We start from the raw sequence: 27,070 nt of genomic DNA, 5'->3' as shown, positions 1-27,070 counted from the left end.
GCCAGGCAAAACAGACAGCTGGAGGTTGAAACCCTCAGCTGTCAGGTTTAGCAAGGCTGGTTGTCAAGAATAGTGGGGTCCCCACTCTGATTTTTTTTATTTAAATAAATAATTTTAATAGTCCCTCCCATTTTTTACAACAAACTAAGTTGAAAGCAGACAGCTGGGGGCTGGTATTCTCAGGCTGGTAAGGGGCTATGGAAATTGACATCCCTCAAATAAAACTAGCAGCCAGCAGCCACCCAGAAAAGGCGCATCTATTAGATGTGCCAATTCTGGCGCTTTCCAGTTTCTTCCCACTTGCCCTGTAGCAGTCTCACGTGGGGTTCATATTTGTGGGACTGATGTCACCTATGTATTGTCAGGTGACATCAAAGCCAACGGCTTACTACTGGAGAGGAGTCTATAAGACACCTATCCATTATTAATCCTATAAATTGTATGGTAAATAAAGACAAAGCCAGAATAAAGCCCTTTATTAGAAATGTAACAATACACGTTTCCTTTTTTATTTAAAAATAACAAAACACAGTTATACTCACCTAATGCCTTTTTCAACCGAAGCCCTCATCTCCTGTAATAAAACTAAAATAAAAAATAATATCCCTCACCTGTCCGACGTTCTGTCCCACGGCGTAATCCATGTCTGGGGGATAAACAGTTTTCAACCTGGAGTCCAGGTCCTGGACGATGCCAAGATGTGATTGTTCAGGCAGAGAATCACTGTGAGCGCAGCATCAGTGACAAGACGTGACGTCATCGAGGTTACTGCCGATCACTGAGGCTGCGTTCCCAGCCGAGCTGAACCGCTGTGACCTCGGTGAGATCTACGCTAACACAGTGAGAAAAACTCTCATGGTGCAGAGGCGAGTTCACCGCAGTTCAAATTCACCTCAGTGAAATTCTCCCGGCGAACTCACCTTTGCACCATGCGACTTTCTCACTGTGCTAGCGGGGATCTCACCGCTGGTCACTGATGCTGCACTCACAGCAGCTCATTCCACATGATGCGACCGTCCAGGCTGAAAACTATTTATCCCCCAGACATGGATTACAGCGTTGGACAGAACATCGGACAGGTGAGGGATAGTGTTGCTTTTTATTTTATTACAGGAAACGTTGGCTATTTTTAAATAAAAAAGTCTTTTGTTTTATTTCTAATAAAGGAATGTATTCTCTGTGTGAGCTGGGCAAAGCACCAGAACTGGCATATCTAATAGATGATTTTTATTTGAGCTGCTGCAGGCTGCTATTTTTAGTCTGGGAAGGGGCTCAATATCCATGGCCCCTTTCCAAACTGAGAATACCAGCCCCCAGCTGTCTGCTTTAGCTTGGCTCGTTGTCAATAACGGAGGGGACTCCACACACACACAACGGTTTTAATTATATAAATAATTTTAAAAAAAAATCAGAGTTTGGACCCCTCTATTCTTGATATCCAGACTTGTTAATGTTGACAGCTGAGGGTTGCAGCCCACAGCTGTTAGTTTTGCTTGGCTGGTTAATAAATATACAGGGGAACCCACTCAGGTTGTTTTTTTAATTATTTATTTACAGCGCAGATGCCGGCCGATGAATACTCCCATCTGCCGCTCTGCTCTCACTGTTATTAACGGCAAAAGGCGTCGGCTGATGGGAGCAGTAGTTCCATCAGCCGACACCAATGACCATAGGTAAATTTTATACCTCCGATGACAGCTGCGCGCTCACGCCTTCATTTGACAGCGTGGGAACCAAGGCTGCCTGACCGGCTTTGATGATTTTACCACCGATCAGAAGCAGTGTTCGCCACGCTGTCATGTGCACCCAGTGTTCGGTGGCCATGTCTGAACAGTAGGTGTTTGGTATGGACGCTGAACTTTCGCCCATCTCTAAACCTGAGGATCTATGAGTAGAACCCTCGCACCCGCCATCTTATTTTAGAGGGGAGCGCCCTGCACCTTCTTTTCTGCCAAGCTGTAATGACAGACTTGTTGGAGGTTACATAGAGAAGTCCCCACAGCCGGACCAGATGACTATCCTTTACGGAGGAATTCCCCTTTAAGCGATGGTGATGTAACTGATGACAGATTTTGGTCTCTAGGGGCATTAGGACACTGCAGTAAAGGAGACCAAGGTGTGATGTTACCGCTCTCAGGTGGTGTCTCCATGGCTCCCCTGACCTTGAATGATACTTCTTGTACTCCCTCAGATTCGCACCACGCCACATACAGGAATGTCCCCCTGTGTTTTCCAGACAAGAAACCCCCAGTGTTCCCAGTATACAGCACCAGCCCATGTGGAGCAGCCCAGTATCAGTGCAGGACGTCTTACCGTCATCCAAGTCCTCTACGTGGAAACTGGACTGAACGGAGGAGGCGACATTCTGCAATCAGAAGAGGAGAGTCAGAGTCGTGGCAAATAACAGGGGTCAGGGGTCAAGGCAAACAATGGGGGTCAGGGGTCGCGACAAATAATCGGGTTGGCGTCAGGGGGCGCAGCAAAACATGGGGGTGGAGTGCGGCGTCAGAGGCCGTGGAAAATAATTGGGGATGCGTCAGGGGCACAGTAAATATTGAGGGCCAAATGTGGCTTTGGGGGGCGCAGTTAATATTGGGGGCCAAGTGAGGCGTCGTTGGGTCTGCAGTAAATTTTGTAGTCGAGCGCAGTGTCAGGGGGAATGCAGCAGTAAGAGGAGCCGAGCCCGATGTCAGAGCTCTCCTGTGGTTTTACAAGCTATGTGGGGGTCTTGTACTTTTCTTCGCCCTGAATAATCTGGGAAGAGCTGGAGCTCTGCTACCCAACTACAACACCCCCAGCATGTCTCCTTACCTCGATCTCCGCAAGCAGGATCTTTAGCCGTGACAGGTCCTTGGTCACCATCCCGTTCTAGTGGAGAAAGACCACATGAGATGGCGGTCGTCAGTGTGAGACTCCTAGACCCTCCCTCTCGGAGGTGATGGGGTCCGGGCTCCCGACATATCAGATAACATAGGGACAAACAGAACTAACGGTCACAGGGTCTGCAGACCCCCAGGGAGGGCAGCTCAGTGATTGTCTAATATTTGCTGTTTACTCCCTGGAGTTGACAGTGAATGGCCTTCATGCTGCTGACCGCTGGGGTTTAGGCTGGAGTCACACATAGTGACTCACCAGCGATCCTGACAACAACATCAATGTGTCAGGATCGCTGGTGAATCGCTATGTGATCGCTGGTGAGCTGACACACAGACAGCTTCACCAGCGATCAGCACCAGCGACGCCCAGCGTCACTGTGCACATTAGTAACCAGCGCGCTGATGCAGGGAGCTGGTAACTAACGTACACATCGGGTTTCTAAGGGACGTGCGTCACTTGGATACCCGATGTGCATGGTGGCCAGCGGGAGACCAGCGACCAAAAAAAAGTCCTGGGCTTTCCTGCAGGCATGGGGGCCGGTCGCTGATCGCTGTCACACACAGCGATCTCGCTGGTGAGATCGCTGTTGTGTCACAAAAATTGTGACTATGTGTGACGGGGCCTTTAGTCCCACTGTATCAGTGCAGATAACACTCTGATCTTCAGCGGATACATCTCACCTGCGCTCACCCATTGTTACATACTATCACACTAAATCCTCACTGGGGGCCCGGGGGACTGCACAGAGCCTCACTGGGGGCCCGGGGGACTGCACAGATCCTCACAGGGGGCCCCGGGGGGGACTGCACAGAGCCTCACTGGGGGCCCGGGGGGCTGCACAAATCCTCACTGGGGGCCCCGGGGGGCTGCACAAATCCTCACAGGGGGACCCGGGGACTGCACAAATCCTCACTGGGGGCCCCGGGGGACTGCACAGAGCCTCACAGGGGGCCCCGGGGGACTGCACAAATCCTCACAGGGGCCCCGGGGGACTGCACAGATCCTCACAGGGGGCCCCGGGGGACTGCACAGAGCCTCACAGGGGGCCCCGGGGGGCTGCACAAATCCTCACTGGGGGCTGCACAAATCCTCACAGGGGGCCCCGGGGGACTGCACAGGTCCTCACAGGGGGCCCCGGGGGACTGCACAGAGCCTCACAGGGGGCCCCGGGGGGCTGCACAAATCCTCACTGGGGGCCCGGGGGGCTGCACAAATCCTCACAGGGGGACCCGGGGACTGCACAAATCCTCACTGGGGGCCCGGGTGACTGCACAAATCCTCACAGGGGGCCCCGGGGGGCTGCACAAATCCTCACAGGGGGCCCCGGGGGGCTGCACAAATCCTCACTTGGGGCCCCGGGGGGCTGCACAAATCCTCACTGGGGGCCCGGGGGGACTGCACAGATCCTCACTGGAGGCCCGGGGGGCTGCACAAATCCTCACAGGGGGCCCCGGGGGACTGCACAGATCCTCACTGGGGGCCCCGGGGGGCTGCACAGATCCTCACTGGGGGCCCCGGGGGACTGCACAGATCCTCACTGGGGGCCCCGGGGGACTGCACAGATCCTCACTGGGGGCCCGGGGGACTGCACAAATCCTCACTGGGGGCCCGGGGGACTGCACAAATCCTCACTGGGGGCCCCGGGGGACTGCACAAATCCTCACTGGGGGCCCCGGGGGACTGCACAAATCCTCACTGGGGGGCCCCGGGGGACTGCACAAATCCTCACAGGGGGCCCCGGAGGACTGCACAAATCCTCACTGGGGTCCCGGGGGCTGCACAAATCCTCACTGGGGGCCCGGGGGGCTGCACAAATCCTCACTGGGGGCCCGGGGGGCTGCACAAATCCTCACTGGGGGCCCGGGGGGCTGCACAAATCCTCACTGGGGGACCGGGGGGCTGCACAAATCCTCACTGGGGGCCCGGGGGGCTGCACAAATCCTCACTGGGGGCCCGGGGGGCTGCACAAATCCTCACTGGGGGCCCGGGGGGCTGCACAAATCCTCACTGGGGGCCCCGGGGGGCTGCACAAATCCTCACTGGGGGCCCGGGGGGCTGCACAAATCCTCACTGGGGGCCCGGGGGGCTGCACAAATCCTCACTGGGGGCCCGGGGGGCTGCACAAATCCTCACTGGGGGCCCGGGGGGCTGCACAAATCCTCACTGGAGGCCCTGGGAGCTGCACAAATACTCACTGGAGGCCCGGGGGGCTGCACAAATCCTCACTGGGGGTCCACTGCTACAGTGCAGGTGTGTGTAAAGTACAGAATAGAAGAGGCAACATGCAGGCAGATACCCTAAGGGATGAGTGATACCCCCGTTAGTGATGGCTGATAGTGCCTCCACCCCAGCGATGGGTGACAGTGCCTCCACCCCAGCGATGGGTGACAGTGCCTCCACCCCAGCGATGGGTGACAGTGCCTCCACCCCAGCGATGGGTGACAGTGCCTCCACCCCAGCGATGGGTGACAGTGCCTCCACCCCAGCGATGGGTGACAGTGCCTCCACCCCAGCGATGGGTGACAGTGCCTCCACCCCAGCGATGGGTGACAGTGCCTCCACCCCAGCGATGGGTGACAGTGCCTCCTCCCCAGCGATGGGTGACAGTGCCTCCTCCCCAGCGATGGGTGACAGTGCCTCCACCCCAGTGATGGGTGACAGTGCCTCCACCCCAGTGATGGGTGACAGTGCCTCCACCCCAGTGATGGGTGACAGTGCCTCCACCCCAGTGATGGGTGACAGTGCCTCCACCTCAGTGATGGGTGACAGTGCCTCCACCCCAGTGATGGGTGACAGTGCCTCCACCCCAGTGATGGGTGACAGTGCCTCCACCCCTGTGATGGGTGACAGTGCCTCCACCCCTGTGATGGGTGACAGCGCCTCCACCCCAGTGATGGGTGACAGTGCCTCCACCCCAGAGATGGGTGACAGTGCCTCCACCCCAGTGATGGGTGACAGTGCCTCCACCCCAGTGATGGGTGACAGTGCCTCCACCCCAGTGATGGGTGACAGTGCCTCCACCCCAGTGATGGGTGACAGTGCCTCCACCCCAGTGATGGGTGACAGTGCCTCCACCCCAGTGATGGGTGACAGTGCCTCCACCCCAGTGATGGGTGACAGTGCCTCCACCCCAGTGATGGGTGACAGTGCCTCCACCCCAGTGATGGGTGACAGTGCCTCCACCCCAGTGATGGGTGACAGTGCCTCCACCCCAGTGATGGGTGACAGTGCCTCCACCCCAGTGATGGGTGACAGTGCCTCCACCCCAGTGATGGGTGACAGTGCCTCCACCCCAGTGATGGGTGACAGTGCCTCCACCCCAGTGATGGGTGACAGTGCCTCCACCCCAGTGATGGGTGACAGTGCCTCTACCCCAGTGATGGGTGACAGTGCCTCTACCCCAGTGATGGGTGACAGTGCCTCTACCCCAGTGATGGGTGACAGTGCCTCTACCCCAGCGATGGGTGATAGTGCCTCTACCCCAGCGATGGGTGATAGTGCCTCAACCCCAGCGATGGCTGATAGTGCCTCTACCCCAGTGATGGCTGATAGTGCCTCCACCCCAGTGATGGGCGACAGTGCCTCCACCCCAGTGATGGGCGACAGTGCCTCCACCCCAGTGATGGGTGACAGTGCCTCCACCCCAATGATGGGTGACAGTGCCTCCACCCCAGTGATGGGTGACAGTGCCTCCACCCCAATGATGGGTGACAGTGCCTCCACCCGAATGATGGGTGACAGTGCCTCCACCCCAGCTATGGGTGATATTGCCTCCACCCCAGCTATGGGTGATAGTGCATCCACCCTAGCGATGGGTGATAGTGCCTCCCCCTAGTGATAGGTGATATTACCTCCACCCTAGCGATGGGTGACAGTGCCTCCACCCCAGCAATGGGTGATAGTGCCTCCCCCCAGTGATGGGTGATAGTGCCTCCACCCCAGCAATGGGTGATATTCCCCACAGTGATGGGTGATATTGCCTCCACCCCAGGGATGGGTCACACCCCCTCCCCCCCAGTGATGGGTGATAGCCCCTCCCTTCCAGAAATGGGTGATAGCCCCTCCCCCCACTGATGAGTGGTGCCCCCATTTCTTCCTACCAGCGGTTCTCCGATGAGGGTCTTGGATAATACATTGGACACGATCTGCAGTTTCCCCTCCAGATGCAGACAGCACAGTACAGCGTGAATGGAGGCGTCCAACTGTGAGCGGCCCGGCCCCAGGACTGCAGAGACAGAGGAGGAGACCGTCAGCAGGCAGGTTCTATGATACATCCCTGCCACCAGCTCAAGAGTAAACCAGAAATGTACAAATACCATCCCAGGGCCGGGGTCACCCCGGATGATACATGGATGGAATCCCCAATATAGGAGAGCGGCAGGGAGGCAGGCGGCAGGGAGGCAGGCAGGCGGCGGGGAGGGAGGCAGGCACTTACCCAGCTTACAGTCTTCATCCGCCTGATCATAGTTTTTCTACAAAAAAGAAACAAATAATCACTGAGAGCAAAAGTTGTGCACTTCTGTAGCAACACTCCAGAGCTGAACTCACTATTCAGCTACAAAGTAACTACAAACAAGATGCTGTCAATATTAGGAAAGTCCAAGAAAGAAGTCTGTGCAGATAATAAACAAGCACCCCTTCCCTGAGCAGCGCCCACCTTGCCCCTGCGGCCCCTCCCTGAGTAGCGCCCACCACGCCCTGGTGGCCCCTCCCTGAGGAGCGTTCCTCTCGCCCCTGCGGCCCCTCCCTGAGGAGTGTTCCCCTCGTCCCAGCGGCCCCTCCCTGAGCAGCGCCCACCTTGCACATGCGGCCCCTCCCTGAGTAGCGCCCACCTCGCCCTGGTGGCCCTTCCCTCTGAGGAGCGTTCCCCTCGCCCCTGCGGCCCCTCCCTGAGGAGCGTTCCCCTCGCCCCTGCGGCCCCTCCCTGAGGAGCGTTCCCCTCGCCCCTGCGGCCCCTCCCTGAGGAGCGTTCCCCTCGCCCCTGCGGCCCCTCCCTGAGGAGCGTTCCCCTCGCCCCTGTGGCCCCTCCCTGAGGAGCGTTCCCCTCGCCCCTGTGGCCCCTCCCTGAGGAGCGTTCCCCTCGCCCCTGCGGCCCCTCCCTGAGGAGCGTTCCCCTCTCCCCTGCAGCCCCTCCCTGAGTAGTGCCCACCTCGCCCTGGTGGCCCCTCCCTGAGGAGGGTTCCCCTCGCCCCTGCAGCCCCTCCCTGAGGAGAGTTCCCCTCTCCCCTGTGGCCCCTCCCTGAGGAGCGTTCCCCTCTCCCCTGCGGCCCCTCCCTGAGGAACGTTCCTCTCGTCCCTGCGGCCCCTCCCTGAGGAGCGTTCCCCTCGTCCCTGCGGTCCCTCCCTGAGGAGCGTCCACCTCGCCCCTGCGGCCCCTCCCTGAGCAGCGCCCATCTCGCCCCTGTGCCCCCTCCCTGAGGAGCGTTCCCCTCGCCCCTGCGGCCCCTCCCTGAGGAACGTTCCCCTCGTCCCTGCGGCCCCTCCCTGAGGAGCGTTCTCCTTGCCCCGTGGTCCCTTACTGAGGAGCGCCCACCTCGCCCCTGCGGCCCCTTCCTGAGGAGCGCCCACCTCGCCCCGGAGGCCCCTCCCCGCACACTCACCAGTTGCAGGAATGAGGCAATGCGGTACAGCAGGCTCTCGATCTTGATGCGGGTGATGTGTGTGACCTGGGCGGGGTGGGTTGCACCGCTGCCGCCGCTCTTGTAGCGGCCGATGGTCAGCAGACATTCTGTGCAGTGTTGCACGGCCGCCTCGTAGTCCAGTCTCCGGAAGGAGTCACATGCTTGTTCACACGGATGAGCCAATCTTCTGTCTGCCATGACTCAGGACAGAGCGCCTGCAGGAGGAAAATACGTGTCATTACACCAGTGAGGACATCATTGGGGGAGGGACTGACAACCTCACTATATACAGGCGGAATGTCCGCAGTGATAGATGACGGGCCGGTGCTGGAGAATAAGGGGTGTGGTGCCATGTCTGATCACTATACACAGAACCCAAGGGGGCAATGGAGGATCTAGAGGATAAGACACGATGTAACAGAAGAATGAGTGAGTGCAGCTCTGGAGGTGACTGGAGGATAAGCCACGATGTTACAGCAGAATAGTGAGTGCAGCTCTGGAGGTGACTGTAGGATAAGACACGATGTAACAGCAGAATAGTGAGTGCAGCTCTGGAGGTGACTGGAGGATAAGACAATGTTACAGCAGAATAGTGAGTGCAGCTCTGGAGGTGACTGGAGGATAAGACATGATGTTACAGCAGAATAGTGAGTGCAGCTCTGGAGGTGACTGGAGGAGAAGACACGATGTAACAGCAGAATAGTGACTGCAGCTCTGGAAGTGACTGGAGGATAAGACACGATGTAACAGCAGAATAGTGACTGCAGCTCTGGAAGTGACTGGAGGATAAGACAATGTAACAGCAGAATAGTGACTGCAGCTCTGGAAGTGACTGGAGGATAAGACACGATGTAACAGCAGAATAGTGACTGCAGCTCTGGAAGTGACTGGAGGATAAGACACGATGCAACAGCAGAATAGTGACTGCAGCTCTGGAAGTGACTGGAGGATAAGACACAATGTAACAGCAGAATAGTGACTGCAGCTCTGGAGGTGACAGAAGGATAAGACACGATGTAACAGAAGAATAGTGACTGCAGCTCTGGAGGTGACTGGATTTTTTTTTAACCATTTAGCCTCCAGTCATTGTACAACATTACAGTATCTTTGCTATTCATTTGACAGCTAAACAAAATTTTAGATATAACTAAATATTATAGGAAAAAGAAGGGGGCAGGGCGGGGGTGCTGGCATCAGATCACTATCCCGTATATTACCATGAATAGCTCGGTCCCATCTCTGTGACCGCAGTGTGAATGGTCGCCAGCTGTCCCGCCTCCTCAGATATGATGTTGTATTATCGGTGGATGCAGCGATTATCTTCTCTGATAGACAATTATCATTCACCTATGCCACGATCTCAGTCAGTGACGGACATTGGGGGTTTTTCTGTGATTTTAGGTCTAGTAGCTATGAGGATGTGTGTAATCACCGGCCTGACCTCGTGCGGGATTAGATCCAGGTCCATGGCCAGAAGCGCCGGCTCTCTCCCGATCTGATCTGCCGCTAATCTGAGACTGTAGATGGGAGACTGCGTCCCAGCGCTGCCTTACTCTATGGCTCCTCCAGCAGACATGGAACATATCTGCGCTGGCGTCTCCGCACCTCCAGCGCACATCTGGGGAGCTGCGGCAGATCTTACACAATCTGTATGGTGTGAGTACCCCCTGTACAGCAGCGTTCTGGCGTTCTCCAGGTGATAGGGGCACTTAGTGTGTCCCCATCATTGAGAAGGACGGCCGCCATTGCCCCGGGGTGATCCCGCACTGCAGATCAGTCTCCCATTGATGGAGATACGAGTCCAGAGAGGGGAACGTCTCCTCCAGCACATGGTTGTAGCTCACAGCGCTCTCATCTGCCGGGATGGGGCGAGGAGCATCGGCTGTAGTTTGGAGGGTTGTGAGAATATTATATCTTTATTCCCTGTAGAAAATGTCTTATTTGTAGATATTTATAATGATCTCTATGTGGACGCTGGTATTTCTCCCTGATCGTAGAGAAGGATAACCACATTCCTTCCTCATACGTGTCCCCAATCAGTAGGATTCCCAGAGATTTCTGGTTATGAATCTGGAGGTCCTGGATACAGCGCTCCACCGTCTCTATGGGGGCATTACAGAGCGCCACTTTAATAGTCTGCAGCTATCTGATCAGAATGCTCCACACTCCCAGCGCCACTTCCACCCTTGGTGGCAGACACAATTTCCTGTCATCGCCAGGAGTAGGCCCGGTAGTGAAATGTGAATAAAAAAAGATGCAACGTTTGAGGACTTTATGTGAATGTTTCTCAATTTCAATCCAATGTCTGTCATCCTTATCATTCCACATCAAACTCAGTTGTTCAAATATGGCTGCCCTATAATATCTCACCACTGAGGGGCAGCCCAGTCCTCCCTCCGTTATATAATACATCCCAATCTCACCACTGAGGGGCAGCCCAGTCCTCCCTCTGTTATTGGGATGTATAATATGGCTGCTCTATAATCTCACCTCTGAGGGGCAGCCCAGTCCTCCCTCCGTTATTGGGATGTATTATATCTCACCACTGAGGGGCAGCCCAGTCCTCCCTCTGTTATTGGGATGTATTATATCTCACCACTGAGGGGCAGCCCAGTCCTCCCTCTGTTATTGGGATGTATAATATGGCTGCTCTATAATATCTCACCTCTGAGGGGCAGCCCACTCCTCCCACTGTTATTGGGATGTATAATATGGCTGCCCTATAATATCTCACCACTGAGGGGCAGCCCAGTCCTCCCTCTGTTATTGGGATGTATAATATGGCTGCTCTATAATATCTCACCACTGAGGGGCAGCCCAGTCTTCCCTGTTATTGGGATGTATTATATCTCACCACTGAGGGGCAGCCCAGTCCTCCCTCTGCTATTGGGATGTATAATATGGCTTCTCTATAGTATCTCACCACTGAGGGGCAGCCCAGTCCTCCCTCTGTTATTGGTATGTATAATATGGCTGCCCTATAATATCTCACCAGTGAGGGGCAGCCCAGTCCTCCCTCAGTTATTATGGTGTATAATATGGCTGCTCTATAATATCTCACCACTGAGGGGCAGCCCAGTCCTCCCTCTTTTATTGGGATGTATAATATCTCACCACTGAGGGGCAGCCCAGTCCTCCCTCTGTTATTGGGATGTATAATATGGCTGTTCTATAATCTCTCACCACTGAGGGGCAGCCCAGTCCTCCTGTTATTGGGATGTATAATATCTCACCACTGAGGGGCAGCCCAGTCCTCCTGTTATTGGGATGTATAATATCTCACCACTGAGGGGCAGCCCAGTCCTCCCTCTGTTATTGGGATGTATAATATATATATATATATATATATATATATATTATAGTATATCTGCCTTAACTCGCTGCTGTTTTTCCTGCCATATGTATTTTAATATTATTGTTTTTAACTCTGAGTATTTTCATGGTGACTGTGATGGGGAGGTTGCGGAATACGTACAATATTTTGGGGGATTATGAACATTTTAACGGACGTTATTCTTCCTAACCAGGACATGTCGTGTTGTTTCATGTGCAGCATGTCGCCTTTGATCTTTTGTCTCAGAGCCTCATAATTTAGTGAGAGCATTCTATCTGCTTAGGGGGCTAAGCGGATTCTGAGATACAGTTGTGGCCAAAAGTATTGACACCCCTGCAATTCTGTCAGATAATACTCAGTTTCTTCCTGAAAATGATTGCAAACACAAATTCTTTGGTATTATTATCTTCATTTAATTTGTCTTAAATGAAAAAACACAAAAGAGAATGAAGCAAAAAGCAAAACATTGATCATTTCACACAAAACTCCACAAATGGGCCAGACAAAAGTATTAGCACCCTCAGCCTAATACTTGGTTGCACAACCTTTAGCCAAAATAACTGCGACCAACCGCTTCCGGTAACCATCAATGAGTTTCTTACAATGCTCTGCTGGAATTTTAGACCATTCTTCTTTGGCAAACTGCTCCAGGTCCCTGATATTTGAAGGGTGCCTTCTCCAAACTGCCATTTTTAGATCTCTCCACAGGTGTTCTATGGGATTCAGGTCTGGACTCATTGCTGGCCACCTTAGAAGTCTCCAGTGCTTTCTCTCAAACCATTTTCTAGTGCTTTTTGAAGTGTGTTTTGGGTCATTGTCCTGCTGGAAGACCCATGACCTCTGAGGGAGACCCAGCTTTCTCACACTGGGCCCTATATTATGCTGCAAAATTTGTTGGTAGTCTTCTGACTTCATAATGCCATGCACACGGTCAAGCAGTCCAGTGCCAGAGGCAGCAAAGCAACCCCAAAACATCAGGGAACCTCCGCCATGTTTGACTGTAGGGACCGTGTTCTTTTCTTTGAATGCCTCTTTTTTTTCTCCTGTAAACTCTATGTTGATGCCTTTGCCCAAAAAGCTCTACTTTTGTCTCATCTGACCAGAGAACATTCTTCCAAAACGTTTTAGGCTTTTTCAGGTAAGTTTTGGCTTTTTTATGTCTCGGGGTAAGAAGTGGGGTCTTCCTGGGTCTCCTATCATACAGTCCCTTTTCATTCAGACGCCGACGGATAGTACGGGTTGACACTGTTGTACCCTCGGACCGCAGGGCAGCTTGAACTTGTTTGGATGTTAGTCGAGGTTCTTTATCCAACATCCGCACAATCTTGCATTGAAATCTCTTGTCAAATTTTCTTTTCCGTCCACATCTAGGGAGGTTAGCCACAGTGCCATGGGCTGTAAACTTCTTGATGACGCTGCGCACGGTAGACACAGGAACATTCAGGTCTTTGGAAATGGACTTGTAGCCTTGAGATTGCTCATGCTTCCTCACAATTTGGTTTCTCAGGTCCTCAGACAGTTCTTTGGCCTTCTTTCTTTTCTCCATGCTCGATGTGGTACACACAAGGACACAGGACAGAGGTTGAGTCAACTTTAATCCATGTCAACTGGCTGCAAGTGTGATTTAGTTATTGCCAACACCTGTTAGGTGCCACAGGTAAGTTACAGGTGCTGTTAATTACACAAATTAGAGAAGCATCACATGATTTTTCGAACAGTGCCAATACTTTTGTCCACCCTCTTTTTTATGTTTGGTGTGGAATTATATCCAATTTGGCTTTAGGACAATTCTTTTTGTGTTTTTTCATTTAAGACAAATTAAATGAAGATAATAATACCAAAGAATTTGTGTTTGCAATCATTTTCAGGAAGAAACTGAGTATTATCTGACAGAATTGCAGGGGTGTCAATACTTTTGGCCACAACTGTATGCTATACTTTCATTATCCCACTTAAAGGGATACTTAACCTTAAGGCTGTGTGCCCACGTAGCGTTTAAGCGTTTCCGCAGCGCTTTTAGACAAGCTTTTCTGCTGTGTAAACGCTTAAGAAAAGCATCCAATGAAATTATAATCGATTCCGCACATGTTGTTCCAATGGTGCGTTTTTTACCGCTGCGGAATCGCTTAGTGGTAGAAAAAAAACGCAGAATGTTCATTAACTTTGCGGAATCGCCCGCGATTCCGCATACCATCAATTGAGTTGGCAAAAACTCTTTGGAAAACGCTTGACGAACGCTTACAAAAGCATGTCAAAACCTCATGCGTTTTCCCGGGAAGAGGGTGTGTGTTTCCGCTCAGGAATATTCTGCTTGAGAAACACTACGTGGGCACATAGCCTTAGGGTTAAAGGTTGTGGAATGGAGGGTGTTAGATTCAGAATTTGGCAATTGGGGATATTATTTTATAGTATGACACTCGGGTAAATGAGTCTATCACTTCCATTACTCTATTGAGCGACGCTTCTGGATTGATAAGGGACAAAATAACGTCTTCCGCGAAAAACCTGATTTTGTGTTCTACATCACAAATATGAATACCAGCGATTCCAGGGTGTGATCTGATTTTTTCAGCTAAGGGTTCGATTATTAGCAATAATATTAGGGGAGAGAGCAGGCACCCCTGCCTCGTTCCATTAGTGATATTAAATGTCTCTGACATCATCCCTGAAATGAGAACTGGGGCTGACGGGTTAGAGGACAGAGGGGCGCTGGCTCGGAGGACAGAGGGGCGATGGCTCGGAGGACAGAGGGGCGATGGCTCGGAGGACAGAGGGGCGATGGCTCGGAGGACAGAGGGGCGATGGCTCGGAGGACAGAGGGGCGATGGCTCGGAGGACAGAGGGGCGATGGCTCGGAGGACAGAGGGGCGATGGCTCGGAGGACAGAGGGGCGATGGCTCGGAGGACAGAGGGGCGATGGCTCGGAGGACAGAGGGGCGATGGCTCGGAGGACAGAGGGGCGATGGCTCGGAGGACAGAGGGGCGATGGCTCGGAGGACAGAGGGGCGATGGCTCGGAGGACAGAGGGGCGATGGCTCGGAGGACAGAGGGGCGATGGCTCGGAGGACAGAGGGGCGATGGCTCGGAGGACAGAGGGGCGATGGCTCGGAGGACAGAGGGTAATCACTCGGAGTATATTACCACCAAATCTGGACAGCACTTCGAACAAAGACTCCCAATGCACCCGATCGACCGCCTTTTCGGCATCCAAAGAAAGGAGCATAGAGGGGGTTCCGCCTACCCCCGTATATTTGGATGATATCGAGCATCCTCCTCGTGCCATCCAGGGTCTGTCTAGATTTCATAAAACCCACTTGGTCTTTATGCACTAAGGCGGTATTATTTCTGACATCCTATTAGCTAGGATTTTGGTGTAAATTTTGAGATCTGTGTTCAGTAATGATATCAGTCTAAAATAGACGGTTCGATCAGGAGTTTTCCCTGGTTCAGGAAGGGGTATAATTGATGCCTGAATCATCTCTTTTGGGATTTTCCCGTTTTGCATAAAATTTTGGAAAATTTACTTCATGTGAGGGATTTAGTATGTTTTGAAATGTCGTGAAGTATTCGTTCGTTAGACCGTCAGGGCCGGGGGACTTGTTGTCTGCTTGGGATATTGGTTGATTTACAGTGGGTACGGAAAGTATTCAGACCCCTTTAAGTTTTCACTCTTTGTTTCATTGCAGCCATTTGGTAAATTCAGAAAAGTTCATTTTTTTTCTCATTAATGTACACTCTGCACCCCATCTTGACTGAAAAAAAAAAAGAAAGAAATTTTTGCAAATTTATTAAAAAAGAATAAAATGAAATATCACATGGCATAAGTATTCAGCCCCTTTGCTCAGGATTGAGTAGACGCACCTTTTGCGCTAGTACAGCCATGAGTCTTCTTGGGAAAGATGCCACAAGTTTTTCACCACTGGATTTGGGGATCCTCTGCCATTCTTCCTTGCAGATCCTCTCCAGTTCCGTCAGGTTGGATGGTGAACGTTGGTGGACAGCCATTTTCAGGTATCTCCAGAGATGCTCAATTGGGTTTAGGTCAGGGCTCTGGCTGGGCCAGTCAAGAATGGTCACTGAGTTGTTCTGAAGCCACTCCTTTGTTATTTTAGCTGTGTGCTTAGGGTCATTGTCATGTTGGAAGGTGAACCTTCGGCCAAGCCTGAGGTCCAGAGCACTCTGGAAGAGGTTTTCATCCAAGATATCTCTGTACTTGGCCACATTTATGTTTCCTTCAATGGCAATCAGTTGTCCTGTCTCTGCAGCTGAAAAACACCCCCATAGCATGATGCTGCCACCACCATGTTTCACTGTTGGGATTGTATTGGGCAGGTGATGAGCAGTACCTGGTTTTCTCCACACATATCGCTTATAATTATCATCAAAAGTTCTATCTTCATCTCATCAGACCAGAGAATCTTATTTCTCATAGTCTGGGAGTCCTTCATGTGTTTTTTAGCAAACGCTATGCGGGCTTTCATATGTCTGGCACTGAGGAGAGGCTTCCGTCGGGCCACTCTGCCATAAAGGCCCGATTGGTGGCGGGCTGCAGTGATAGTTGACTTTGTGGGGCTTTCTCCCATCTTCCTACTGCATCTGTGGAGCTCAGCCACAGTGATCTTGGGGTTCTCCTCCCACGATTGCTCAGTTTGGCTGGACGGCCTGTTCTAGGAAGACTTCTGGTGGTCCCAAATTTCTTCCATTTAAGGATTATGGAGGCCAGTGTGCTCTTAGGAACCTTGAGTACTGGAGAAATTATTTTGTAACCTCGGCCAGATCTGTGCCTTGCCACAATTCTGTCTCTGAGCTCCTTGGCCAGTTCCTTTGGCCTCATGATTCTCATTTGGTCAGACATGCACTGTGAGGTCTTATATAGACAGGTGTGCCCCATTACAAATCAAGTCCTATCAGTTTAATTACACACAGCTGGACCCCAATGAAGGAGTAGAACCATCTCAAGGAGGATCACAGGGAAATGGACAGCATGTGACTTACATATGAGTGTCTGAGCAAAGGGTTTGAATACTTATGACCATGTGATATTTCAGGTTTTCTTTTTTAATAAACTTGCAAACATTTCTACATTTGGTTTTTTTTTTTCAGTCAAGATGGGGTGCAGAGTGTACACTAATGAGAAAAAATGAACTTTTTTGAATTTACTGAATGGCTGCAATGAAACAAAGAGTGAAAAATGTAAAGGGGTCTGAACCCTTTTCGTACCCACTGTAATATATGTAATGTGTGCTCTGGTATTTTAGGGAGTTGTATGCTCTCCAAGAATTGATTTATCAGTTAGGGGGGGTGGGTTGTAGTATTGCGGTATTTTCCTGTAGATTATAGAGAGATGAGTAGTAGTATGAGAAGGTGTTAATATACAACCCTAAGGAAATCGCTATGTTTTTTTGGTCGTCCTGTATGTGTGATAACCTTTGGTCATTTTGGCAGTGATTTTGTTGGCTAGTATTTTGCCAGCTTTTTCCCCTGCCAGTAATATTTGGCTTTTCCGTAGATTGTGCTCGTATGTGTGTTGGACTAGTTGGTATAGCTCACACCTTAGTTTCTGTAATTTTTGGAGAGTTGTGGTACTGAGTCTCTTCTAGTGCGGTTATATTCTGATTAATTTCCTCTATTTGGCATAGTCTTTTTTGTTTTGGGGCGCCATCTGGAGCAGTTTACCCCGGATGTCGGCCTTGTGGGCACACCATACTGTAGATACAGACACATCAGGTGTGTTATTGTGAAATATTCTGATAATGCTTCCTGTCATTGGGGCCTAATTTTATGGGATGTGATTAGATACTTACCCTCCATGGGAAATATGTTGGGTGATGGTAGCCCTCTGTAATTCGGCAGGAGATGGGGGCGATCCGACCAGGTGATGTTCCCTATCGTGGCGATTGGATGTCCTGTAATAACCACTGATCTGTGACCATTAGATCAGTCCTGGAGTCGCCTCTATGGGAGTGTGAGTAGAAGGTGTAATCCCGCTCGGAGGCATGTAGTACCCGCCAGACATCATACAGTTCTTCCGTCAGGAGGGTCTGAGAGAGTGATCGGGTGTTTTCTCTCTTTTGAGGGGGTACCGATTTGTCAATGTTAGGACATCGGGTGATGGTAAAGTCCCCGCAGACTAACAAGGCGCCTTTTTAACCTTTGCTACTACCGCCAGGGTGTGCTTAAGAAACGAGATCTGCTTGGAGTTAGGGGCGTAAATGGAGACAATTGTGTAGGTCTTGTTATTTATGGTGCAGACTAGGATGACGTATCTGCCCTCGTCACCCACTACGCTGATGATGAGCTGGAAGGCGACGGTGTTCTTTATCACAATTATTATTCCTCTTTTTTATCAACTGCATGGGAGTGAAAGACATCTGGGAAGTTCCTATTCTGCAGTCTGGGGGCGTCAGCGCTATTTAGGTGACTTTCCTGAACACATACACTTCTGCTGTCAGGGATTGGGCCTCTTTCCATAGAAGGGATCTTCTAAACTGACTGTTCAGTCCTTTCACATTAATGCTGGAAATGCGAAGAACCATGTACAGATTACAGATAAAAGCTGTGTGTCACCACCAATTAGGAAAAAATGGGGGAACAACAAAAACCGGATCTTAAATATGTGAAAAACTGTAACCGTTTCAAAAATAGAGTTGGGTTGTAAGTGACCGTCCTGGATCTGCTCCGCTATCCAGTACATAGTGGGGGGTATTGTGGGCTGATATGCTCCGCTATCCAGTATATAGTGGGGGGTATTGGGGGCTGATATGCTCCGCTATCCAGTATATAGTGGGGGGTATTGGGGCTGATATGCTCCGCTATCCAGTACATAGTGGGGGGTTATTGGGGTCTGATATGCTCCTCTATCCAGTACATAGTGGGGGGTATTGGGGGCTGATATGCTCCGCTATCCAGTATATAGTGGGGGGTATTGGGGCTGATATGCTCTTCTATCCAGTATATAGTGGGGGGTATTGGGGGCTGATATGCTCCGGTATCCAGTATATAGTGGGGGGTATTGGGGGCTGATATGCTCAGCTATCCAGTATATAGTGGGGGGTATTGGAGGCTGATATGCTCCTCTATCCAGTACATAGTGGGGGGTATTGGGGGCTGATATGCTCCGCTATCCAGTATATAGTGGGGGGTATTGGGGCTGATATGCTCTTCTATCCAGTATATAGTGGGGGGTATTGGGGGCTGATATGCTCCTCTATACAGTATATAGTGGGGGGTATTGGGGGCTGATATGCTCCTCTATCCAGTATATAGTGGGGGTATTGGGGGCTGATATGCTCCGGTATCCAGTATATAGTGGGGGGGTATTGGGGGCTGATATGCTCCGCTATCCAGTATATAGTGGGGGGTATTGGGGGCCGATATGCTCCGCTATCCAGTATATAGTGGGGGGTATTGGGGGCTGATATGCTCCTCTATCCAGTATATAGTGGGGGGTATTGGGGGCTGATATGCTCCGCTATCCAGTATATAGTGGGGGGTATTGGGGCTGATATGCTCCGCTATCCAGTACATAGTGGGGGGGTATTGGGGTCTGATATGCTCCTCTATCCAGTACATAGTGGGGGGTATTGGGGGCTGATATGCTCCGCTATCCAGTATATAGTGGGGGGTATTGGGGCTGATATGCTCTTCTATCCAGTATATAGTGGGGGGTATTGGGGGCTGATATGCTCCGGTATCCAGTATATAGTGGGGGGTATTGGGGGCTGATATGCTCAGCTATCCAGTATATAGTGGGGGGTATTGGAGGCTGATATGCTCCTCTATCCAGTACATAGTGGGGGGTATTGGGGGCTGATATGCTCCGCTATCCAGTATATAGTGGGGGGTATTGGGGCTGATATGCTCTTCTATCCAGTATATAGTGGGGGGTATTGGGGGCTGATATGCTCCTCTATCCAGTATATAGTGGGGGGTATTGGGGGCTGATATGCTCCTCTATCCAGTATATAGTGGGGGTATTGGGGGCTGATATGCTCCGGTATCCAGTATATAGTGGGGGGTATTGGGGGCTGATATGCTCCTCTATCCAGTATATAGTGGGGGGTATTGGGGGCTGATATGCTCCTCTATCCAGTATATAGTGGGGGTATTGGGGGCTGATATGCTCCGGTATCCAGTATATAGTGGGGGGTATTGGGGGCTGATATGCTCAGCTATCCAGTATATAGTGGGGGGTATTGGGGGCTGATATGCTCCTCTATCCAGTACATAGTGGGGGGTATTGGGGGCTGATATGTTCTGCTATCCAGTATATAGTGGGGGGTATTGGGGCTGATATGCTCCAGTATCCAGTACATAGTGGGGGGTATTGGGGGCTGATATGCTCCGCTATCTAGTACATAGTGGGGGGTATTGGGGGCTGATATGCTCCGCTATCCAGTATATAGTGGGGGGTATTGGGTGCTGATATGCTCCGCTATCCAGTATATCGTGGGTGGTATTGGGGCTGATATGCTCCGCTATCCAGTACATAGTGGGGGGGTATTGGGGGCTGATGTGCTCCTGTATCCAGTACATAGTGGGGGGTATTGGGGGCTGATATGCTCCGCTATCCAGTATATAGTGGGGGGTATTGGGGCTGATATGCTCCGCTATCCAGTACATAGTGGGGGGGTATTGGGGGTTGATGTGCTCCTCTATCCAGTACACAGTGGGCGATATTGGGGGCTGATATGCTCCGCTATCCAGTACATAGTGGGGGATATTGGTGGCTGATATGCTCTGCTGTCCAGAATATAGTGGGGGGGGGGGGTTATTGGGGGCTGATATGCTCCACTATCCAGTATATAGTGGGGGTATTGGGGGCTGATATGCTCCGCTATCCAGTATAGAGAGGGGGGTAGGGGGGGCCGATATGCTCTGCTATCCACTACAGAGTGGGGGGTATTGGGGCTGATATGCTCCGCTATCCAGTACATAGTGGGGGGGTATTGGGGGCTGATGTGCTCCTCTATCCAGTACATAGTGGGCGGTATAGGGGGCCGATATGCTCCGCTATCCAGTATATAGAGGGGGGTACTGGGGGCCAATATGCTCCGCTATCCAGTATATAGTGGGGGGTATTGGGGGCCGATATGCTCCGCTATCCAGTATATAGTGGGGGGTATTGGGGGCCGATATGCTCTGCTATCCAGTATATAGTGGGGGGTATTGGGGGCCGATATGCTCCGCTATCCAGTACATAGTGGGGGGTATTGGGGGCTGATATGCTCTGCTGTCCAGTATATAGTGGCGGGGGTACTGGGAGCTGATATGCTCAGCTATCCAGTATATAGTGGGGGGTATTGGGGCTGATATGCTCCGCTATCCAGTACATAGTGGGGGGGTATTGGGGGCTGATGTGCTCCTCTATCCAGTACATAGTGGGCGGTATAGGGGGCTGATATGCTCCGCTATCCAGTATATAGAGGGGGGTACTGGGGGCCAATATGCTCCGCTATCCAGTATATAGTGGGGGGTATTGGGGGCCGATATGCTCCGCTATCCAGTATATAGTGGGGGGTATTGGGGCTGATATGCTCTTCTATCCAGTATATAGTGGGGGCATTGGGGGCTGATATGCTCCGCTATCCAGTACATAGTGGGGGGTATAGGGGGCTGATATGCTCAGCTATCCAGTATATAGTGGGGGGTATAGGGGGCTGATATGCTCCACTATCCAGTATATAGTGGGGGGTATTGGGGGCTGATATGCTCCACTATCCAGTATATAGTGGGGGGTATTGGGGGCTGATATGCTCCGCTATCCAGTATATAGTGGGGGGTATTGGGGCTGATATGCTCTGCTATCCAGTATAAAGTGGGGGGTATTGGGGGCTGATATGCTCCGCTATCCAGTACATAGTGGGGGGTATTGGGGCTGATATGCTCCTCTATCCAGTACATAGTGGGGGGTATTGGGGGCTGATATGCTCCTGTATCCAGTATATAGTGGGGGGTATTGAGGGATATGGAAATTCTCTCGTGCCGCCGCAGACCATGGTGAGAATAAAGTCCTATCTTCTGCTTTCTTGTACATGTCCACTCTCTCTCATCAGGGTGGGCGGCTTCTTCTTTAGTGGGGAGCTGGTTTTATCAAGACCAAAGTCAGCGCTTCATGCTTCCCTCTGCCGACAAGCTTATAGGAGATGGAAATGTCATTCTCCAGCAGGACTTGTCACCTGCCCACACTGCCAAAAGCACCAATACCTGGTTTATAACACCAGTGTCACTGTGCTTGATTGGCAGCAAACTCGCATGACCTTAACCCCATAGAGAATCTATGGAGTATTGTCAAGAGGAAGATGAGAGACACCAGACCTAACAATGCAGACGAGCTGACGGCTGCTATCAAAGCAACCTGGGCTTCCACAACCCCTCAGCAGTGCATCAGGCTGATCGCCTCCATGCCACGCCGCATTGATGGAGTAATTGATGCCAAAGTAGCCCCGACCAAGCACTGAGTGCATTTACTGAACATACATTTCAATAGGACAACATTTCAGATTTTACAATCATTTTTCAAGCTGGTGTTATAAAGATACAGCCCTCTGTGAACAGCTGGATTCTTTAGCAATAACCTTTTGTGGCTTCCCCTCCTTGTGGTGTGTGTCAGTGACTGCCTTCAGGGCATCTGTCAGGTCAGCAGTCTTCCCCATGATAGTGGAGCTACTGAAACAGACTGTGGGACCTTCATAATCTCTTAGGAAGCCTCTGAAGGTGATTTTTGTTAACTATTCTAATTTACTGAGATAATGACTTTTGGGTTTTCATTGGCTGTAAGCCATAATCATCGACATTATCAGAAATAAACATGTGAAATAGATCACTCTGTGTGTAATGACTCTATAGAAAATAGGAGATTCACTATTTGTATTGAAGAACTGAAATAAATTAACTTTTTTATGATATCCTAATTTTGTGAGATGCTCCTGTAACAGCAGAATAGTGAGTGCAGCCCTGGAGGATAAGACACAATGTGACAGCAGAATAGTGAGTGCAGCCCTGGAGGATAAGACACAATGTAACAGCAGAATAGTGAGTGCAGCCCTGGAGGAGAAGACACAATGTAACAGCAGAATAGTGAGTGCAGCCCTGGAGGAGAAGACACAATGTAACAGCAGAATAGTGAGTGCAGCCCTGGAGGATAAGACACAATGTAACAGCAGAATAGTGAGTGCAGCCCTGGAGGAGAAGACACAATGTGACAGCAGAATAGTGACTGCAGCCCTGGAGGATAAGACACAATGTGACAGCAGAATAGTGAGTGCAGCCCTGGAGGATAAGACACAATGTAACAGCAGAATAGTGACTGCAGCCCTGGAGGATAAGACACAATGTAACAGCACACTAGTGAGTGCAGCCCTGGAGGCTAAGACACAATGTAACAGCAGACTAGTGACTGCAGCCCTGGAGGAGAAGACACAATGTAACAGCAGAATAGTGACTGCAGCCCTGGAGGATAAGACACACTGTAACAGCAGAATAGTGACTGCAGCCCTGGAGGAGAAGACACAATGTAACAGCAGAATAGTGACTGCAGCCCTGGAGGATAAGACACAATGTGACAGCAGAATAGTGAGTGCAGCCCTGGAGGATAAGACACAATGTAACAGCAGACTAGTGAGTGCAGCCCTGGAGGATAAGACACAATGTAACAGCAGACTAGTGACTGCAGCCCTGGAGGAGAAGACACAATGTAACAGCAGAATAGTGACTGCAGCCCTGGAGGAGAAGACACAATGTAACAGCAGAATAGTGAGTGCAGCCCTGGAGGAGAAGACACAATGTAACAGCAGAATAGTGAGTGCAGCCCTGGAGGAGAAGACACAATGTAACAGCAGAATAGTGAGTGCAGCCCTGGAGGATAAGACACAATGTAACAGCAGAATAGTGAGTGCAGCCCTGGAGGATAAGACACAATGTAACAGCAGAATAGTAAGTGCAGCTCTGGGGGTGACTGGACGATAAGACACAATGTAGCAGCAGAATAGTGAGTGCAGCTCTGGGGGTGACTGGACGATAAGACACAATGTAACAGCAGAATAGTGAGTGCAGCTCTGGGGGTGACTGGAGGATGAGATGTGACAGGGGAGGCAGACAGACTGAGGGGATCAGTGGATGATATTGGCACTATATAATTGGTCACTATGATATGGAATGTGATCAGCGTCAACAAGTGACCGATTATCCCAGTAATAATACTGAGTGCCGGTGACAATGCCGCAGACACAGAGTATCCACACCACAATTATATCTACACTGTATCCGAGCAAAAGTAACACATTACTTTATTTCCTATTTAATTATAGTGTATTGACCACACCAGAGACTTCCCCCGCTGGGCAGGGCCACTCACACAGAGACTTCCCCCGCCGGGCAGGGCCACTCACACAGAGACTTCCCCTGCCGGGCAGGGCCACTCACACAGAGACTTCCCCTGCCAGGCAGGGCCACTCACACAGAGACTTCCCCTGCCAGGCAGGGCCACTCACACAGAGACTTCCCCCGCCGGGCAGGGCCACTCACACAGAGACTTCCCCCGCCGGGCAGGGCCACTCACACAGAGACTTCCCCCGCCGGGCAGGGCCACTCACACAGAGGCATCCCCCACTAGGCAGGGCCACTCACACAGAGACTTCCCCCCACCAGGCAGGGCCACTCACACAGAGACTTCCCCCCACCAGGCAGGGCCACTCACACAGAGACTTCCCCCGCCGGGCAGGGCCACTCACACAGAGACTTCCCCCGCCAGGCAGGGCCACTCACACAGAGACTTCCCCCGCCGGGCAGGGCCACTCACACAGAGACTTCCCCCGCCGGGCAGGGCCACTCACACAGAGACTTCCCCCGCCGGGAAGGGCCACTCACACAGAGACTTCCCCCGCCGGGCAGGGCCACTCACACAGAGACTTCCCCCGCCGGGCAGGGCCACTCACACAGAGACTTCCCCCGCCGGGCAGGGCCACTCACACAGAGACTTCCCCCGCCGGGCAGGGCCACTCACACAGAGACTTCCCCCGCCGGGCAGGGCCACTCACACAGAGACTTCCCCCGCCGGGCAGGGCCACTCACACAGAGACTTCCCCCGCCGGGCAGGGCCACTCACACAGAGACTTCCCCCGCCGGGCAGGGCCACTCACACAGAGACTTCCCCCGCCGGGCAGGGCAACTCACACAGAGACTTCCCCCGCCGGGCAGGGCCACTCACACAGAGACTTCCCCCGCCGGGCAGGGCCACTCACACAGAGACTTCCCCCGCCGGGCAGGGCCCCTCACACAGAGACTTCCCCCGCCGGGCAGGGCCCCTCACACAGAGACTTCCCCCGCCGGGCAAGGCCACACACACAGAGGCATCCCCCGCTGGGCAGGGCCACTCACACAGAGGCATTCCCCGGCGTCAGGGCCACTCACACAGAGACATCCCCCGCCGTCAGGGCCACTCACACAGAGGCATCCCCAGCCGGGCAGGGCCACTCACAAAGAGATATCCCCTGCCGGGCAGGGCTACTCACACAAGAGACATCCCCCAAATACCAACACTACTACCCCCAATATAACAAATACCATGACCACTACTACTACTCCCAATATACAGTGGGTACGGAAAGTATTCAGAACCCTTTACATTTTACACTCTTTGTTTCATTGCAGCCATTTAGTAAATTCAGAAAATTTATTTTTTTTCCCTCAATGTACACTCTGCAGCCCATCTTGACAAGAAAAATCCCCCAGAAATCTATCTACTCTATTATTTCTAAACACTGTTTTTCGGTGATTACTTTGTATCTCCGTTCATACTGCACCCACACACACAAATGATACACCATTTGAAAGGTAAACTTGCCCCCTTCAGCAAGAAAATAGACAAACAAACCACACATCCATGATTTGATCACAAAACACAGTTTAAACATTAATATTCATAAACCTGCAGTAAGGAAAAATGACCTGCAGGTGGAACCACAGTACCCCAAAGCACACTACCACACAGCTGCTTACAGACATCACAAACAAATCCCAACATTTGACTTGGGGGCTTTCCAGCTTGCCGAACTGCTTGCCCAGCCTATTTTAGCCAAATTGGAGGATTGCACACTTCACTACAGGTGAGGCACATTTGTAAACATGCACTGCCTATTGAATTGCACAATTGCTCCGTTCATACTCCACTCACACCATTTGAAAGGTCAAATTACCTGCAGGTGGCTGCACACTACCCCAAAGCTGCTTACAGACATCACAAACAAATCCAAACATTTGCCTTGGGGTCATTCCAGCTTGCTCAAGTGCTTGCCCAGCCTATTTCAGGCACACTGGAGGATTGCACACTTCTCTGCAGGTGAGGCACACATGCAAACACATTTATATACATTACTGCTTTTTCTGTGATTACTTCGCCCCACACACAAACGATACACCATTTCAAAGGTAAACTTCTTCCGCAAGAAAAGAGCCAAACAAACCACGCATCCACGATTTCATCACAAAATACAGGTTAAACATTCATTTTCATAAACCTGCAGAAAGACACAATGACCTGCGGAATACATTTTTGGCCTCTACTTATCAAACCAATTTTTTGTATTACCAATCTACATATATAAATACTTGTCTGTGTTCATCATCTTGTGAAATACATTTACATTTGACCAGCTTGCGTTTCCTGAAATTATTTGCGCCCCCGACGAACAATGTGCGAAAATTTTGCACAGGCCAAGCTAGTGTAGAAAAATTTGCAAATTTATTAAAAAAGAAAAACTGAAGTATCACACGGTCATAAGTATTCAGACCCTTTGCTCAGTATTGAGTGACGCACCTTTTGAGCTAGTACAGCCATGAGTCTTCTTGGGAATGATGCCACGAGTTTTTCACCCCTGGGTTTGGGGATCCTCTGCCATTCTTCCTTGCAGATCCTCTCCAGTTCTGTCAGGTTGGATGGTGAATGTTGGTGGACAGCCATTTTCAGGTCTCTCCAGAGATGCTCAGTTGGGTTTAGGTCAGGGCTCTGGCTGGGCCAGTCAGGAATGGTCACTGAGTTGTTCTGAAGCCACTCATTTATTTTAGCTGTGTTCTTAGTGTTATTGTCTTCTTGGAAGGTTAACCTTCGGCCAAGCCTAAGGTCCAGACCACTCTGGAAGAGGTTTTCATCCAGGATATCTCTGTACTTGGCTGCATTTATATTCCCTTCAATTGTAACCAGTCGTCCTGTCCCTGCAGCTGAAAAACACTCCCATAGCAT

General features: G+C 51.4%; 1 protein-coding gene across 1 annotated transcript in view; it reads right to left on the bottom strand.

Moving 5' to 3' along the window:
• HELZ (helicase with zinc finger) overlaps window positions 1-27,070 on the bottom strand; it is a 67,022-nt gene that overhangs the window by 31,460 nt on the left and 8,492 nt on the right. Inside the window, exons 2-6 of the mRNA XM_073579809.1 lie at window positions 8,478-8,713; window positions 7,313-7,349; window positions 6,978-7,102; window positions 2,812-2,868; window positions 2,314-2,365 (exon numbers count right to left, since the gene is read on the bottom strand). Of these exons, the coding sequence (XP_073435910.1) occupies window positions 2,314-2,365; window positions 2,812-2,868; window positions 6,978-7,102; window positions 7,313-7,349; window positions 8,478-8,696 (490 nt within the window). The 5' untranslated portion in view covers window positions 8,697-8,713. The remainder of the gene's footprint in view (window positions 1-2,313; window positions 2,366-2,811; window positions 2,869-6,977; window positions 7,103-7,312; window positions 7,350-8,477; window positions 8,714-27,070) is intronic.

This window comes from Dendrobates tinctorius, unplaced genomic scaffold, assembly GCF_039654945.1.
Source record: "Dendrobates tinctorius isolate UK_male_01 unplaced genomic scaffold, ASM3965494v1 ptg000063l, whole genome shotgun sequence".
Classification (NCBI taxonomy): Eukaryota; Metazoa; Chordata; class Amphibia; order Anura; family Dendrobatidae; genus Dendrobates; species Dendrobates tinctorius.
The sequence above is the reverse complement of the archived record's forward strand: the minus strand, read 5'-3'. Positions and strand labels throughout refer to the sequence as shown.